Source organism: Podarcis gaigeae (assembly GCF_964106915.1).
Source record: "Podarcis gaigeae genome assembly, chromosome: 7".
Classification (NCBI taxonomy): domain Eukaryota; kingdom Metazoa; phylum Chordata; class Lepidosauria; order Squamata; family Lacertidae; genus Podarcis; species Podarcis gaigeae.
The window spans coordinates 68,418,448-68,437,752 of NC_139683.1; the positions used below are offsets into that span (position 1 = coordinate 68,418,448).

The 19,305-nt window shown below is 43.5% G+C and overlaps 1 protein-coding gene across 2 annotated transcripts in view; it reads right to left on the reverse strand.

The window, feature by feature from the left end:
* LOC310848333 (glutamate decarboxylase 1-like) overlaps nt 1-18,325 on the reverse strand; it is a 29,926-nt gene extending 11,601 nt beyond the window's left edge. The window contains exons 1-9 of one of the 2 annotated variants that reach the window (XM_083747315.1): nt 18,170-18,325; nt 17,383-17,439; nt 12,922-13,056; nt 11,859-12,101; nt 10,744-10,834; nt 5,463-5,575; nt 4,226-4,341; nt 2,888-2,967; nt 1,540-1,594 (exon numbers count right to left, since the gene is read on the reverse strand). In XM_083747315.1, the coding sequence (XP_083603441.1) occupies nt 1,540-1,594; nt 2,888-2,967; nt 4,226-4,341; nt 5,463-5,575; nt 10,744-10,834; nt 11,859-12,101; nt 12,922-13,056; nt 17,383-17,439; nt 18,170-18,200 (921 nt within the window). In that variant the 5' untranslated portion in view covers nt 18,201-18,325. The remainder of the gene's footprint in view (nt 1-1,539; nt 1,595-2,887; nt 2,968-4,225; nt 4,342-5,462; nt 5,576-10,743; nt 10,835-11,858; nt 12,102-12,921; nt 13,057-17,382; nt 17,440-18,169) is intronic. The other variant, XM_083747314.1, reaches the window with a different exon arrangement.
* Between the last annotated feature and the right edge of the window lie 980 nt (nt 18,326-19,305).

Genomic DNA, 19,305 nt, shown 5'->3' on the forward strand with positions numbered 1-19,305 from the left:
TAGAAAGCATTCCAGACCCACCATCTCCCAGAACCTGGCAAGTCTTAAAGTAGGAGAGTAAAGAGCTTGAAAAAAGAGGGCATTTACCGGCACCCGTAGAGGACGTGATAAGGTTGACGAATGAGGAAGTGGGAAAGATGCAGGGTATAGAGTAGAGAAAGGAAATGTGGTTGTGTGAATCAGTCCCAAAGTCACCCATAAAGTTGAGTATTTGATGGGTACAGGGTTATGAATATCTATCTATTGGCCTCAACTTGATGGGGTACAAACTGGCAAACCAATCTAAAACTTTTCCCCAACAGTAAAAGTTAATATATCCCCCAAATAAAATTATTCATTACCTATTATGGAGATCCATCTTGACAATGCTGAGATGCAGTCTGACTGTTAACTGCTTTTGGCTTTACCAAGACTTAAAACATATCCTCTTTGTGACATCACACATGAAATCAGAATGGCATGTTTGCATTCAACCTAGACTATCTCCATGCCAACAGCAATGGCCAGTAAACTTCTGCAACCAAGTAACCATCAGCTTGATTACCCATTTGTTACTATCTAGATTATTGTATGTTCATTTTTTGCTCTCATAATCAAAGCCTGAAGAAGAGTTGTGGTTAATCTGAAAACCTGCTTCCACTGTTAAAGACAACTAATTGTCAGGGACTGGGCAGAGGGGAAATGGTGGAGACCTCCTCCCCATTCTGACCCTTTCAGGGAGGAGGAAGAGAAAGACAGTATAGCTTTACAACAAGGGCATGAGGGGGGTAGCAGCTCATAGGTAGATGAGGGGGAAATCATGGAAGAGCCAAAAACAACAGCCAGCTGACACATTGTCATTAGAAAGCATTCCAGACCCTCCATCTCCCCAAACCTGGCATTTTAAAAATTGGGAGGCATTTCAACTTGCTACTATGACAACAGTAGCAAGGGAAACCCTGTTGCACTGGTGGAAGTTTGTGCACAGGCTTCCACTAGCGAGACTCTGTAGTCCAGTGGTTCTCAACCTCTGGATCCCCAGATGTTATTGGACCACAACTCCCATCATCCCTGAGCTCTGGGGACCCACAAGTTGAGAAAGGCTGCTCTAGTCATTGCTTGAGACTGCTTCATATGGCATATTTTTAATACCATAAATAGGATCACCAATGACAGGTTTTGATATTGGTCTCCAGAGGTGGCGACTCCTACTCCTGAGAGGAAGGACCATTGGCTATACAGGCTGGGGCTGATGGGAGTTGGATTCTGGTAACATCTGGAGGGCTATAAGCTCCCTAGCCCTGTCCTCCTCCTTCACCACCATCCCTTTCACTTTGCAAAGGACAAAGAGGAGGAAGAGATGAGGAGCAGCCACCAAGTCATCCTCAACCACCTGCTAACTTGCCTGGGGGGAGGGAGCTAGAGACCCGACCAGTTCCAAATAACCTGCCAAAGTCCAATTTAGCTCAATAGGGATATCACATACATACAATTAAATTCCAGCAGAGTAGCTATAGTACAAGGACCTGAAAGGTTACATGAAGGTGATGGAAGCCAAACCTGTTTTTTGACTTGGATAATGTTTTCCTCCAGTTCAGATGGAATCATCTTCCCCCTGTTAAGAACAAAGCAGCAGCAGCAGTGCTTGCTAAATATTACTCATCGTGCAACCTTCCAAATGCATAACAATTAAGGGCACCATCCATTTCCCCCTTCAAGCTAAAGTTTTGCATAGTGGAAGAAACCCCCACAAGACTCAATGCACCGCTTCAGAGAAGAACAGGGCATTTGGCTCTACATTGGGAGTGTGCAATATTTCTCCCGCCCCCAGTTTTGTAATTTGGGCTGGAACCTGAAATCCGCATGGCGCCTAACAGAACCTCCTTTTCATGTCTGCTATTTTATCTCACATTCCATCTGGAGATTGTGGTCACACCCACAGCAAACATTAAAGCATACAGCTTCCCCCAAAGAATGCTAGGAATTGTAGCTCTGTGCTGAAGCCATGAACTTTAAATGTGCGTGAAATGTTTGCTGTGGACGTGAGCTGTGACCCAAATGCAGACGCCATGACTTCACTACCAGCAGTTTTTCCTGGTCTCTTCCATTCTGTTCCGGAGAACTGAAAAGCCCCAATGTTATTTTGTGCCATTTTGATTGACCTGCTAAAAGTATTCTCCTGATACAGATTTTGGAATTTTTCTTCAATTCGTTCATTTCTGTTCATTTGTTTTCATTGTTTTTTCCTAACAAAAACCATTAAGTGTTGTTTTTGCTGTAGTGACAGAGTTGATTTGGGCAGCTATCGCCTGACGTCTGCCACTTTTTGAGGTGGTCACCATTGTATTTTCCCAGAATGTTTTGAAATGGTGAGAAAGTATTATCAGACCTGTGAAAAACATAACTGTTGGATGCACAAGCCATTGTGGAATGAAGCCAATTGCTTAGGGAGACCTCTGGGCCTATAACTAAACCAGGATTTCAAAAGTCGATTGACGTCTAGGGGTACGTAATTTCCAAAAGCCGGCACTTTCTTAGGCAAGTCAATTGAAAAATCAACAACCTTGGGGTTTGTCATAAAGAATCTCAACAATTTTTGTGGTTTCCTAAAAAAAGCTCAGCAACTTTCAGGGTGTCCTGGTTTTTACTTATTGAAATATGGCGACTAAACAGGCAGTTCACTGAATGATGTGCAATTAAGATATTATTTCAGATATTATGCCTAAAATACAGAAAACATTATTGAGTTCTGAATTGTGAAAGCAACACATTTGTTTTGGGGTTGAAGTGTTCCTAATATGTGAATCTAGAATATGAAGAAATAAAAGGTTCACACATCTCTGCAAATGCAAGTAAATTGCTTGAGTGGATATATAAATCATGCACAAAAAGCAGCTGAAGGCCTTACCTTTCATCACACTTGACGACAATAACATTATCCATTCCGATCCCAAGAACTGCTGCAGCTTTCTTTACAGAATAATGGCTCTTAGATAGTAAGGTTGAAAAGGTTAAATAGAGGAAAGATCTCACAACATACATTAGAGCTGAAAGACTACTTCATGATTGCTTCTATGTTAAAGAAATACAGACAAGACAGGGATTTAAGCCCTTGTCGTCAGTTGACATCTAGGGGAGTACAATTCAACTAAAATACTACTTAAATCATTGTTTTGAGTAGAAGAGTGAACATCATACACGGTGAAACTGCCCATTCCTGTGTTTGCTGGTTTCAGAGTAACCATTCCAAAACATATATCATCTCTAATACTGTTTTGTTCCACAGAGGGAGGCATTGCCACCAGCTCATAAGGCATCCTTGAGATTTCTCTGGTTACCAACCATTATTTTATGAAACTGACGATGGTCACAGCCCCAGTTAAGGCCAGCAATGAGTTGTGACTAAGCTCCATTGAAATCAATGGGTGAAGATAAAATCTGATATTTGAAAACTTTCCACCTGGTTTTGCAAGTGAAACAAGGCATAAATTTGAGCTCTTTTGGTCACAATGTGGGAACCAAGCAAATCTTTACAGAGTATATGCAATCTTTACTTGAAACTTGCAGAATCAGGTTGTTTGTTTTCCCCCAGAGTTTGGCCAAGGATAAGAATAGAGATGTTTGAACTAGGGCTGGAATGAAATGGGCCCCCAATTTACCATGAACTGGTAGCAAATTTGGAGTACAGTAGTACCTCTGGATACGAACGGCATCCGTTCCGGATCCCCGTTCGCATCCTGAAGTGAACGTAACCCATGCCTGCACGTCTGGGCGTGCGCAGGTCACAATTCGACGCGCATGCACATGATGCCATTTTGACTGTCTGTGCATGTGCGAGCAGTAAAACCCGGAAGTGACACGTTCCATTACTTCCGGGTCGCCACGGAGCGCAACCCAAAAGCGCTCAACCTGAAGCATATTTAACCCGAGGTATGACTGTACTCATTTTGCATGTATGCATAAAATGTTTGGTGCAAACTGATTGATTTCGGTTAGATTTGACTTAGTGTGGCGGTTCTCACAAGACAGTGATATATATATATATACACACACACACACACATATACACACACACACAAGCTTAAACAACAAGAAAAAGAGAAAAAGCTTACAAAGGTTTATTACTGGTCTTATAAAAAGCCTTACTAAAATATAGTGATAACAAGCCTCTACAGGATTATCATTAAAAGGCATCATATCACAGACAAATAACATCGCATAGACTTTATTGCGAGTGCATACTCACATGTTCAGAAACAAAGAGAATGATGTCTGGAATGGCTGCCATGCCTTTGGTTTTAATCTCAGGGTAACGTTTATAGCGGGCAACTAGAACACTGTAGAGGTTTGATATGCTGCCCCCTGAAAAACAAAGAAAGAAATTAAGCACCTGCTTGAATAACAGTCTCCTTGGGAATGAACAGTACAACATAACACATGGGTAGGCAAACTAAGGCCTGGGGGCCGGATCCAGCCCAATCGCCTTCTAAATCCGACCCACAGACGGTCCAGGAATCAGCGTGTTTTACATGAGTAGAATGTGTCCTTTTATTTAAAATGCATCTCTGGGTTATTTGTGGGGCATAGGAATTCATTCATTTCCCCCCCTTCAAAATATAGTCCGGCCCCCCACAAGGTCTGAGGGACAGTGGACTGGTCCCCTTCCAAAAAAGTTTGCTGACCCCTGCCCTAGAGGGATGATTCATTAAGAACCCTTTCGGGTAAGATGGAGATTAATCCCTATCTGCTAGGAGGAACCTCATTTGGCTTTTTCTCTGAGCCATGGGTCCCAGGTCCAACACCTTGCTCAGCATCTGTTTGCAGAGTCTGCTGTGCAAAGGGCAGTCCAAAAGACTATGGTCCAGTGAGTCTGGTACTTCCTGACTGAAGGCACACAGGCAGGATTGATAAGGAATTTGCGGGTATCTACCTGTGGTCACTGCGGAGGGGAAAGCATTTAGTCTTGCGAGCATAAAAGCTCTTCATTGGGAAGGAAGTGCTCTGCATATCCTATCATTTTTAATTGCCAATCCTTTGTAAGGACCTCACTCACTCGCCAGTTTGGGGCTAATAAGATCCGAGCCACTGTAGTGGTATACATAAATGTTTGGATGGGTATTTCCATCCAATGTCTTCCTCTTCGCATTGGGAAGTAGAGCAAACAAGGCTGGGAGGAAGCTGGGGTCATTAATCTCTTGCTAAGCCATAGTTTAGTGCGATACCTGATCACAGCAAAAGAAAAAAAGTCTTTCTATTTAAAGCTTTGATTGGATAATCTAGCCATACCACTTTCTCGGAGTTCTCTGCCCTCCCCTTAAGAAACATGTTCTTACAGTGATTTTGAGCCAGTATCTATTCATCTTTCTATACACAGTCTATCTTCAAATTAATGTTCACATTTTAAAATGTCAGGAAATGATCCATGTCGGTTCTAGGGTTTGAATAAGACTCATTGGATGAATAATAATTTCTGATCTACTTACCGGGAGAAAATATGCCATCTGCTTCACTTTCCCCCCATCCGATAATTTCTTGCATTTTTCTAAGTATGATCTCCTCCATTACAATGAATACTGGGGCTATTTCATAAGTAAACCTATTTTTAAAAACGAAACAAAAAATGGTAGTCAGAAATACAAAATGAACTCATCAGAATATCTTAATAAAGACAAAGAAAAATCAATACAGATTTCCACCTTGGTCAAGCAACAGAGAATTGCTCACAGAAACAGGCTTCCACACAGGAAGGTAACAAGAATGTATTAATACACCTGGATAGATGCTCATTTGCACCTGTATCTCAAGGTTCACCCTGCTTTGAAGGAATTGGCTGGATGCATATATATATCCATGGTGGCACCTCCGGATGCTGCACCCCCCTGCAATCCCTACACAGATCTGGCTGACACAAGCCACAAAACCACAGCTCGCCCCTATACACGAAGCCAAGCCAAAGCACAACTAAGTGCAATACAGCCATCTTCTCAGGAAAACTCTTCACAAAGTTCAAGAGGTCAAGACACAAAGACTTTAGCAACTAATCCACACCTAATGACCCACCTAAGTGGTACTCAGGATATCACTCAAGAAATCACTCAAGGTATCTCTCAAGTAATTAAGGAACAAAAGAAGAAAAGGCACACTAGCCTGGGAACTTCCTCTCTGCCCAGAACATTGGAGGCTAGACACCACACCCCCTCTACAGTATTTATAGGAACTCAAACATTGAGATCCCGCTCTGTTCCAGTAACAAGAAGCCGAAAGCACCAGCCTGAAGATGACGAGTGAGACCTCGTCGAAACGTCGCCTAGACACCCCAACTTTTACACGGGAAGACACCCGAGGACACCAAAACCTGCATATATATATATATATATATATATGAGAGAACATTCCCATCTATGAGGCTATGAGGATGTGGTTGTTACTTGGGGCTACTTGTGCACAGCTAGAGTTCGATCTGGGGCCTTCACATTTCTTTTTTCATCCCTCTTTTCCTCAGGTACCTTTTCTTACCATCCTCTTTTCCATCTTCTGTGTCAAGGATGGAGAAACCTGTGCCAGTGGTAGGTGGAGCCAGAGGCAAAAGTAGGGATGGTTAGTGCTAAGTTGTGGGCGAACATATCAAACGACACAGCGATTCTTCAAACAGCTCTTCTTTATTCTGAGGCCAGAACTGAACTGAGCTGAAGTGTTCAGTCAGCCTTCTTATATAGAGCTCCAGTACCTTGTTACTGTAACAACTTTCTAAAACTATCCAATCACTGAACGTCACTTTCGATCCTTCATTTGCATAACTATCTACAGTATCCCCCTGCTGGCCCAGGGTGAGAACTTCAGTACATAACAGTTAGAGAACAAGAAGTGGGCGGGCCCAGAGGCAAAAGTCAGTGGACTTTTGTCTTTGTACTGTAGGCTACATCTCAGCAACAAAAAGTCTCTATGCACACAGCTGCATTCAGCTGAGCAAGGGGCATTATCACAGACCAGCTGGTTAAAGCACCAAAGGAGGGCACTAAGTAGGACTAGCATGGGTGTGGCCTGTGGGAAATTCCTGAGGACTAGGCAGTCCATCCCTGTCCTGAGGTTCCCTACTGCTTGTTTAAGATGTTACATCTGAGTTTAGTTGTTACACTTCAGTTTAAACTTCTACGCTGATGACTGATTCCATGGCATGCAGTGAATTTTTTGGTAGGGGGATAGTTAGGACCAGAGGCGCCAGCTTGCAAGGATGATTGAGTTGGGGGTCTGACGCCATGCATTTGAGCATCACACCTCCCTCCCTAAGCTGGGAAGAAGCTTCCTGGGCTTTGGGACAGAGGCACCAGGCTTCAAGGATGCCAAAGCCCTGCCACCTCCTTCCCAAAGCCAGTTGAGATTTGGGGGGTTAGTGGACTCTTTTGGGCAGCCTTTCTCAACCTGTGGGTCCCCAGATGTTGTTGGACTACAACTCCCATCACCCCTAGCTAGCAAGGCCAGAGCTCAGGGATGATGGGAGTTGTAGTCCAACAACATCTGGGGACCCACAGGTTGAGAACCACTGCTTTGGGGGATTAGCCTAGTCCCTGTAGTCCACTGACCGCACACCACTGATAATGATGACGACAACAGTAATGACAATAATGATATTTTTGAACTTTCCCAGGTAACTTGTTGTTAGTGGACAACAATACAGAAATGTTATACATAATAATAAAACATTATTACTGAGAACGGAAGCCTCCAAGAGGTAGTTCTGTTATCATTAGCATCAAGCAACTTTCCCGACAAATGCTTGTTTTCTAACCATACTGAGCGGTTCACGTGGTGGAAGAACACAAAGCCGCTATCTAACACTGAAGCATTACTTCTTGGCTTGGCACAGCTCACTCTGCTCTGCCCCACCCCACGCTCCCATAAAGAGAGGTGTGTTTGCCAGCGAGCCGGTAAACAAAGCTTACTGAACAGTACAGGTATATGTACCCATAATGGGTTTCGAGCCCTGAAGCTATGTCATTGTGTTTCATGCTCCCTTTGATCAAAATCCCCTTTTGATCACACTGCACTTTGTCTGCATGCCTTGCTCCTTTTATCCTCCCTTAGAGGATAAGAGGACCTTATCCTTATCCTGTACTGCTGGCGCCAAATTCAGAGAACAACATTAGCTAACCGTGGGCGTAATGGACATTTCCATCCACAAAGGTACAGGGAAATACTGAAGTACACAGTACATGTCCAGTGCTTGGTTCGTTGAGAGCACATAACTCCACCAAGAACGTTCCATTAATAGAAAAGGGAAATGTCATGGTGCTCCACTGAATTCAGGCTGATCTCCGAGCCTAATCAGGAAATGTGGAAAAGGCCATCCCAGTGGCAATTTTTGCTGCTCTTCTCGAACTGCTGCCATATAGCCCTGTCTGTTTCATGTTTGGACTTTGAAGCTCTCCTGAACTTCAGAAGCAGAGAGTGTGCATCAAAGCGGCAGTTGGAATGAACATGAATTCAAAGGTCCACTGGGCATGTAGAATGGATTGCACAGTTGTTTGGATCTTTGCCTTTGTCTCAAAAGCTCTCAAGACTTATTCCAAAATATCAAACTCAAATGGTGTAATTCTCAGTGACTCATTCTGGTGATCAAATTAAACTGGTTTGGATCTAGGCTTAGTTACACTTAGAAGGTGTCCCTTGAAATTGACGGGATTTAAGTTAGCCCAATTGATTTCATTGGGTTGAAATCAATTTTCTTTGAGATGTCATGCCACATAGGAGTTTTAAGAATATTTTTGAAATGTCACTCTTTAAAATCAAAGATGCGCAAGAGTAAAATCCATTGTGAAAGTCTGTCTTCAATTCTGAACAACAACAAAAAGGCTTTTTGGAAAGCTTTTGAAGCCTTTGATGCAGTCCTGCAGTCCAAATTTAGTCAATAAGCTATCTTTGTTCCAAGCTCATTACATAATATTTAAGACAGCAGAGGAAAACGATTAAATTTGCTGAAGTTTTCCATAAGAACTTGGCATGGACATTATTCTGTTTATATCTGAAGTTATCAACAGCATTTTCATTGACATTTCTCAGACTCCTTCCAACTTCATCTTTTGAAGAGTTCTTACACAATGCCCACTTTGTTAAAATGTCACTATGGAGACTTTCTGCTGTTCATAGTATCACAGATGTAATTAAAGTATGGAGGGTAAAAATTCAGCACTGTCGACCTCTCAAGATGTATCATTTAAGCACTCAAATTTGCTTACAGCAAAACCCACCAAAACTCTGAAAATTTATATATTTTACCTGCTATGCAGGAAAATTGATGAGATAGTTGTTATTTTAAAAAATCTTGTAAAAGTGCAATGCGCATCAGAATTCATTGTGTTATTCTTGCAGGCAAATGAGGGAAAGGCCCTCTATAAAGAATTATGACAAGTTTGCATATGTCTTCTGTAAATAGTTGCTATTTATAATTAGGCATGATCCAGCCAAAACAAACAATCATTAATTTTAATTCTTAGTGGTCTTTTATTAAGGCATTTGGACAAACTTTGTAAATTTATAGCAGGAACATGTGGTCCTCCAAGATGCAGCTGGTCTACAACTGCCATCGTCTCTGACAGTTGGCCATTCTGGCTGGGACTGATGGAAGTTGGAGTCATGGAAGCTGCCTCATACTGACTCAGATCAGACTATTGGTCTATTTAGCTTCCAGTCAGCAAGCCCAAGAGACTCAGTGGTTTAGACCAGTGAGCTCCCGTTGCTCTGTCCCAACTCCTGCCAACCTAGCAGTTCGAAAGCACACTAGTGCAAAGAGATAAATAGGTACCGCTGGGGCGGAAAGGAAAATGGTGTTTCTATGAGCTCTGGCACTCATCACAGTGTCCTGTTGTGCCAGAAGCAGTTTAGTCATGCTGGCCACATGATCTGGAAAGCTGTCTGTGGACAATCCCTTGGCCTGAAAGTGAGATGAGCGCCATAACCCTATAGTCGCCTTTGACTGGGCTTGACCATCCAGAGGTCCTTTACCTTTTACCTCTATCTAGCTCAGTATTTTCTATGCTGGCTGGCTGTGGCTCTTCAGGATTTCAGACAGGAGTCTCTCCCAGCCATACCAGGAGGTGCCTGGATTGAACCCAAGACCTTCTGCCTGGGACCACTGAGATGAGTCCGTGTACATCTTGCAGGCCACAGGCTCTCCACTTTTGATTTAAAGAGTTCTTCAAGTGAGACTTAAACATGCTTAACTTTGTATGAATATTGCCTACAATAAAAGGCTCAGATTACCATTGTTATTGTCCTCATGGCAATTTGCTATTTGTCCCGGAAGATACCACTTGCTGCAAATAGTGTTTTCAAAGCAATAGCTCAAGGAGTAGCGGTTTTTGTTTTTAAAAGAGGATATGGAGTGAAGAGCTCGCTCACTCTCCTCTTATGCTGCAGTCCCAGTCCAGATCAGGATCCCCACACAGAGAGATGCATGTTAAGGAGGAAGTGTGACAGGTGCTAAACATGTTTCTTTTTAATCATATCATTTGGCCCTAAACTGAAGCTTTTGTTATTTCAGTAGAAACTGGACTCCTTAACTCCTTTTTTCTTTCTAGTTTTTCCATCCCTCTGAGTCCAATAAACATGTCTTCCCAATGTGTTTCATAAATGTATTTAGTCTCTGTTTGCTGGATCTCATACAACCTTCGCATTCTTGAAGAGCAATAAAAAAAAAGGAATTTGGTTTCGCTGTTGCTTCTTAATTCAGATTAATCTTGTATAAAAATGGCCATCTACAGTACATACATGTTTGTATTTGCTGTAGTCGTCAGCCATTCCCCAGCAAGTCCTACAATGTCAAGGCCACTGGAAAGTTGGTTGAAGTAACGAGGATGCCCTGAAATGTGGATAAATTGAAGATAAAACAGGTCATGCCTTTTGAAGAAATATTAGAGGTGCTTCACTTCATCAGCAAAGTTTCCAGTTTGTTAGGGTTGCCATATTTCAAAAAGCGAAAGAGGGGGGGAAATGGAGGTTTTGGGCTATTTTTAAGGAAATTCACCAAAATCTAGACTTCCGACATGGATTTTCCCAGACATTTCAGTGATTTCCAATTGCCGTATTCTGGCTATGTCCAGGAAATCCCAGACATATGGCAACCCTAAATTAGTGGTACAAATTAGTGGCAGTTAAAATATATTGTGAAGAAGGAAGAAATCCCTAGATACCAGCCTTGAGGGGTTTCTACATAGTTAGGTAGAGCCATTGGGGGTGTTTGTACAGGGAGGTACAGTAGCAACTGTGGTAGAAGAAAGCTCTTGGCTTATGTGGATAATTCATTAAACACACACACAAACAGAAATGAACATCTACTTAGTTTCCTCAAGACACCGTAGACCTCAATGACCTTCACTCCAAGAAAACCAAACTCTGAGTAAGTGTTGGAACCCCCTGAAGTCTCACCACTTGGAGATTGTGACGTGTGCAACCATATGGCTCTTTCATAAAAGTGAGGAGGGAGAAAGAAGAACACAAGAATTCGGCATATGTCTAAAGTTCTTGGGTCACTTATTATACTATGTGCAAGTAGAATGGTGCTGAATGCAGTCATTTCTGCAGCACATAAACAAGACCAATGGGCAGATGAATGTATGTAAACAGAAAGTTTGTAAGCCACCAGACTGCAATAGGAAGACACATGCTAGAGCAGCATGAACAGATCAAGGTGGTCCGCCATCCTGTTTCCCATGTTGGTTGGCCACATGTCTCTGGGAAGCCCACAAGTTGGGCAAGGAGGCAATATCCTTTCCCTGTGGTTGACTCCCAGCTCCTGCCATTCAGACACATGCTCTCTGTGAACCCAAAGTCCACATGGCTGCTAGCCACTGAAACAATGCTGTATAAACACAACGAGCAGTTACCTGTTTTGACTCCATATTTCAAGGTATCCCTACAGTCAACAAGTATTTGTTCCAGAGGTTCTGGCTGATCTGAAAGTTCCACGCTGAAGCCTTCCAACCCTTCCAGAAGCTGGTGAGGGTGGTGGAAATCCAGCACTTTCGTCTTTCCATCATAGGTCTTTTTGATGTAACTCAGGAGAATACCCACAACTTCATGCAGGAAACGTTCTGTCAGTTCCTCGCCATTCTGATTAGGCAAAAGATCTGGGAGTTGGAGGAGAGAAATTCTGTTTAATGATGTGTAGGATTCAGGAGGAGACTTGGGGCAAAGGCTGATTTGCATGAGGTTGCACATTTAAATCTACAACTGGATAGAAAAATGGGGTCAAGCTTCTCCCAACCATTTTAACCCATGGTCCTTCCATCCATCCCCTGCCCCAGTCACAGCAAGTAGGACTCTATGTGCACCACACAACAGGACCTTGAGATGAATGGAAGGAACACATAATGACTGTTAAACAGTGATGGGGAAGCGGTGACTCTCCAGATATTGGACATCTGGACTTTATCTCCAGCTGCTGGCCACTAGCCTCAACTTTCAGAGGACCACAGGTTCCCTACCCCTGATGTAAAAAGTACAGGGGGAGAGTCTCCAGCTTCAGCATTGCTTCTTTGCATGCCACCTTTCCATAGTTCCAACCATGCTCCAAGTGGCTTACAGTATGCAAAGATGTAGATAATTTCAAAAATATGAGAACAGTGGTCATAAGTGATAAATAAAAACTTATCGAAACAACAACAAAATTAAACACTCCCCACATGCTGTAATAAGATTTTAAAATTGGTATACAAAAATAACACGAGTAACGGCAAAACTAGCATCTCCAAAATTAAATATGGACCACAACAATGACCCCTAAACAACACCCCGCTTCAAGATTCTGCAGACATCCTGAGAAGCAGGTCTTGAAGGATTCACAATGGGGTGATTCAGAAACTGTACATGTAGATCTTAAATTTCCACCTCTCTCCCCTACACACACACACACACACACACACACACACACGAATATATTAATCCTACCTGACTCAAAGATGTTTGAAAAATTGGTCACAAAGCTCTCAATGGTAGAATCTTTCTCTCTCTCTTCACTTTCTCCCTGGAAGCTAGAAAGACGCTTTTGTCTCAGTGGGTCAGGTCCAGTACTGATCTGTTTGTCTGGAAATGAGGAATAAAAAAGGTCAATACAAAGCATAAGTAAGCTTGCTAAAATAGTCATACCCAATTTAAAACTGCAATGCCCCATCGCTGTATTGGATCAGATTGTTATTACGTGTGTGATCTTTGCTGCCTGTTTTGTAGTATCTTCAGCTTGTAAACCTCCTTGTGTAAATTGCCCTCCATTCCCCTTCTTTTGACACACAAACATCCCCTGTCTCTCCGCCACAGCTGCGCCAACTTGGGCACCACACTGTGGGCTCTCAGGGTGTGCACCACAGAGTGGCATGTGTGCTCTGACACCACAGTGGTGCCTGGGGCCTCTGACCATGGCTGCAGTGGGCCCCATATAGGCCCCGCATCAGTGGCACATCCCAGTCCAGCCGCTGCCTAAGCGCCAGAGGTAAGGCAGTAGCAGCAGCCTGGGGGTGAAGGCCAAGCAGTGGTACTGGTGGGGTACAGAGGTCAGGCACGCACAACAAAATTGTGGTTGACCGGCTCCCCAGGGCCCCCTGGAGTTGGTGCCAGTGTTCTGGTCTATGCTTGATTGGCAGACTCACGCAAGCCCTTTTCAGGCACCCTAATGCCTCCATAGCATCTTAAAAAGCAGAGACATCACCTTGCCAACAAAGGTCCGTATAGTTAAAGCTATGGTTTTCCCAGTAGTGATGTATGGAAGTGAGATGTATGGAAGAAGGCTGATCACTGAAGAATTGATGCTTTTGAATTATGGTGCTGGAGGAAACTCTTGAGAGTCCCATGGACTGCAAGAAGATCAAATCTATCCATTCTAAAAGAAATGAGCCCTGAGTGCTCACTGGAAGGACAGATCCTGAAGCTGAGGCTCCAATATTTTGGCCACCTCATGAGAAGAGAAGACTCCCTGGAAAAGACCCTGATGTTGGGAAAGATGGAGGGCACAAGGAGAAGGGGACGACAGAGGATGAGATGGTTGGACAGTGTTCTCGAAGCTACCAGCATGAGTTTGACCAAACTGCAGGAGGCAGTGGAAGACAGGAGTGCCTGGCGTGCTCTGGTCCATGGGGTCACGAAGAGTCGGACACGACTAAATGACTAAACAGCAACAAATGCCTCCATGTGATGAGATCAGAGTGAAGGGAGAGCAGGAACCAGTGCATTAAACTTGTCCCACCTGTTGCTCAATTTGGAACCCCGGAAGGTGATGCATAGTAAAAATGCACACAAGAGTACTATGGGGAGCAAAGTGTTAGTGACTCCAGGAGACTAAAGGTAAAGGTACCCCTGACTGTTAGGTCCAGTCATGGACGACTCTGGGGTTGCGACGCTCATCTCGCTCTATAGGCCAAGGGAGCTGACGTTTGTCTGCAGACAGTTTTTCTGGGTCATGTAGCCAGCATGACTAAGCCATTTCTGGCGAACCAGAGCAGCGCACGGAAGCAGGAGCAGGGACTATGCAATGGGAGCTCACCCCGTCGTGGGGATTCAAACCGCCGACCTTCCGATCGGCAAGCCCTAGGCTCAGTGGTTTACACCACAGTGCCACCTGTGTCCCTCTCTCCAGGAGGGTACATAGGATGAAATCATCCTTTCCACCTGTTCTGTGGTCTCACCTATTCTTTTGCTCTTTGTGTGCTTAGAGAACACCAGGATGAATCCCAGTAGCCAGCTTTTGTTTTGCAAATTCTATGGCACTGTTCTGCTCAATAGCAAAATACAGTGCTCCCTTGCTACACTGTACACAATCTTCCCCGCCAGAGAAGAAGGGGTGAGGGAAGATCTCTATCAGAGTCTGCTGCCTGATGCAATTGCCTCACTTTGCCTCTCACAGTCCTGTGAGAGACTGTATTTCCATGGCCTAACTTTGTGCTGCACTTAGTGCTTCACCAGGTCAGGTATAGCCTCTCCTTCCCTTATTCCCTTTTTTAGAGTGGGTCTGTGGCACATTGTCACACTCCTTGGGTATGAAGGTTTTACCCAAGGTATGTGTATACTGCATTGGCTGGTTATATAGGTATAACTTCATACCTTCCAACATTTCTCCTATGCTATTTAAAATTAATTTAGCAGAACTCAACTCCAGAGAGAAAACAAAACAAAACGTGAAACATCTGATATTTGTTTTAGTGCATTTGATTTTTGCTGAAATTTTCTGCATGGGGGGAAAAAATAGTTCATTTACACAGTTAATGACTCAGTTTTACCTGCAAAGCACAGGTACCTACAAAGATATTTGCATACAATCATCTGAAGGGGCGAAATTGCACCTGCTACAAATAGAAATCTACATTCTAAGTGTCAATCCCCTGTTTTTCTCCTAGTGTGTTTTATGGCACATTCTACAATGTGGCATTGTCATTAAAATATACTGTGCTGAAAATGTAAATCTGTTCTCATTTTGCCCAGAATCCATTTTGGTACATTTAATACCTCAAATGAAAGCATGAGTTGTAAAGCGACTTTTTTTTCTTTTCCCACTCATGCAAAATGACTGTGAAGTAATTTCAGAGATATAATCTTTTCCTTCTAACCACTTGCAAAAATTTGATAAGGGCAAGGGAAGTGGGAGTGGAAAGATAGAAAGAAAGAGAGAAGAAAAGTGTCAAATTATATCCCTGGACAATTAGCTATTTGCAGTTGCATGCCTTCCGCAGCGCTTCGTATTCCCATGTCATTCTTCCTTTTCATATTTATAGCATCTTTGAATGTACTGCCGGTGCTTTTGGGAAGTTACGTATTTTCACTGGGAAAATCTTAAAAGGAGAAACGGTGAGGCAGTGGGTGTCCCTTTGTTGGCAGTGAAGAATTGTCTCTGTGTGCAGATCCTCAACAGCCATAGCTGAAAAGATTGGGTTACTAGCCTGGGAGCTCAGTAGGAGACAGAAGAGGAGGAGGAGGAGGAGGAGGAGGAGGAGGAGAAGGAGGAGGAGGAGTTTGGATTTGATATCCCGCTTTATCACTACCCTAAGGAGTCTCAAAGCGGCTAACATTCTCCTTTCCCTTCCTCCCCCACAACAAACATCCTGTGAGGTGAGTGAGGCTGAGAGACTTCAGAGAAGTGTGACTAGCCCAAGGTCACCCAGCAGCTGCATGTGGAGGAGCAGGGAATCAAACACAGTTCACCAGATTACGAGTCCACCGCTCTTAACCACTACACCACACTGGGGAGCACCCTAATAAGAAACAGGAGGTGGTAGCCAGAGTCCTGAAACTGGGAAATTATGGCTTGGATTATAATGAGGCAGCTATGAATGAAGGGGCTTCTTCCCTTCAGAGCTCTGACTGAGGATCCTGCCTGCTTAAGGGAGGGGTGCAATTTTCACAGATTTTCATGACTCATACTGCTCTGGAGAGTCCCCTAAATCTACCTGCCCTCTGGAGCATGTGGGAGGGCACAAGAAGCTATAGGGGGGAGCATAGGAGCCAACTCCTAGGGGTCGAGTTCCCATTGGCTCCCCCAAAAAATATCTGAAGGGGGATGGCCCACCCAAATTGATAGACTTTTTCATTCAAATGGTGTGGTGCAATGCGTCATGTGATCAATTGTGCAGGGCAGAGCTTACCTGCCCCCCCCCCCAATATTTTATTCAAGTTGGGGGGGAGAAGGGATCAATGAATGTCATCTCCCCTGCCCCATTCTGCTGGGCGAAGCATCACTCAAACAGATCTCCATTTAGAGAGACTCCCATCAGCTGGAAGTCTGTCTGGTTTGTAACGCAATAAAATCTTTAATTAAAAACTAATGAAAGAAAGAAAGAAAGAAAGAAAGAAAGAAAGAAAGAAAGAAAGAAAGAAAGAAAGAATCCAAGCCATTGAAATGACTGTCATTAGCCAAAGGTCTTGGATTGCATAATGATTGATTGATTGATTGATTGATTGATTAAACTAAGCATCTCCTACTAAAGAAAGTATTTGTTTATCCCTGAGAAGGAGGAGGAGGAGAATTTGGGTTCAAATAAGTGTTTGCTGGATGGAATTCCATAGCAGAGAATCCACAGCAGATCATCCACAGCCCAGATAACCAATACAGTACCCTGAAAAAGTTGTTGAACTACAACTCCCATCAGCCCCACCAAGCACAGTCAATGGTCAGGGAAGGCGATAGTCACGATCCAACCACATCTGGAAGTTGCCCCATTAGCAACCCATGTCATAGAGATTTCCTGGACAAACGTCCAGTGTTTCTCAAACTTGAGTCCCCAGGCTGTTGTTGGACCACAACTCCCATCATCCCTGACCACTGGTCCTGCTAGCTAGAGATGTTGGGAGTTGTAGTCCAACAACAGCTGGGGACCCTAGTTTGAGAAACACTGTCGGATAGACCAAAAGTATTAAGACTCTACAGACCTGGAAGAACATCACAGGACCCATTCTCATGTTGAATTTTTAGATTTGTGTCTGCATCTGAATACAATGAAAAGAAATGTGAAATCTGAATCAGCTCTATGAAGTCTGTCTTTACATCTGTACAGCAACTGAAGGAGAAGCAAGGAGAAACCACCAAAGATTTCTTAGAAAAGTTTCTGTTTAACTGTTGAACATTAACAGCAGAAATATTTATTTCAGGAAAGCGCACATGAAACATTTCAGATAAAAGACTGAGCTCTTATATGCCTGATAAAAATTAGTTACCTAATAAACTAATAAAAATTAGTAAAAAAAAACCCAACCTTATAATTGTTCCTTTTGGGGTTTTGTTGTTGTTGTTTTAAAACACATCGCCACCCCTTATTAGCAGGAAAGAAAGAAGGAAGCTTTTAAGATTTAATTTCTTTCCTGGCAGTTTAAAAACAACACCACCATAGCTTCTCATTATATATAAAGTAGCAGGTGGCTTTTGAGGAAAACAAACATCAAGGATGAGGGAACAGCAGACAAGAGACCAATCTGTGCTTGCTGCTCTTGTCCTTGAGGATTCTGACCCCAAATGTTCTGAACTTCACAACCGCCACCCAAACCCTTTGAATGACTTCTCTTTCGCTTTTTAAAATGTATCAGTACAAAATGGAAACCGTGTCCCAGACTCTCTCGCCCTGACAAAGTTATCCTCAAAACAGATTACTATTTTTAAACGTCTTGAACAGCTAGATTATTATTTTTTAAAATAATCTGCTAATGATATCTGTGCACTTACTTGTTCTGTTGTTCACCATCTGGAAATCCATTTCTTTGCCGCTCTGAATAACCGTGCACGGCAGAAAAATATCCAGAGTAGTAAAAAGTGCAATTTCTCAGCAGCCCTAATATGGACAAACACACAATTCTCAAATGTATCTGCTGCTGAACTAATTTGTTTTACATAGTTTGGTATTTGTTGAATAGATAGTGCCTCTGGGCGTTCCAGTTACTTGTTAAAGCAAAAAAGGGTGGAGACAAAGAATTCTGATTTCCTTTGGGTAGGGTTTTTTTTGTGTGTTTTTTTGGCATTGCCGGCTTAAGGCTCTTAGGATTCTTTAATTATTTGTTAGGTCAAATGCAAGGAATATTTTTCCTTTCTGCTGTGCTCCTCCTCTCCCTGCCAAACACACAGACATCCCTATACATTCTTTGCAGCAGTTTGATAACAATGACCGCTCCACACATCAAATGGGGGGGGCATCCTTTATGTGGTCACATACAGCCCCCTGGATCCCTGTTTGGCTCCTGGTAGCATGGGCTGGCTTCGCCCTCCCCAGGCTGGATACCTGGAAGTCTCTGCCTACCTCAGCCAATCGCCCAATCCCGCCTGGGAAGGCGTTGCCAGGGAATTGGCCAGGTAAGGTGAAGGACCGCCCTGCCCACACAACAGAGGGAGAATCTTACCTGTGAAGTGTCAGTTGGCTCCAGAGCTTCTCCCACCCTGCCCTCCCTCAGTTAAACCTTCTTTTGCAGGTTAACCTCTTCTCTTTGTGGCTTAGGGTCCTCGCATTTACAGGACTGCCTCTCCTGGTATGCCCTGCAGAGGACCTTAAGGTCCATGAATAACCATAGTTTAGAGGTCCCGGGACCTAAGGAAGTCAGATTATCCTCCACCAGGGCCAGGGCCTTCTCAGTGATGGCTCCAACTTGGTAGAATGATCTGTCCCATGAGACCAGGGCCCTGCAGGATTTAACTTCCTTCCGCAGGGCCTGTAAGACAGAGCTATTCTGCCTGGCTTTCAATTTGAACTTAGCCTGATCTTTTATTCCCCTTCCTTCCCTCACCCTCCCCTTTTTATGAAGATTACCCACTCTGGGATCCCACTGCTAATTCTCCCCTGGTCTCCTCACTGGCCCAAATATGACTAATTT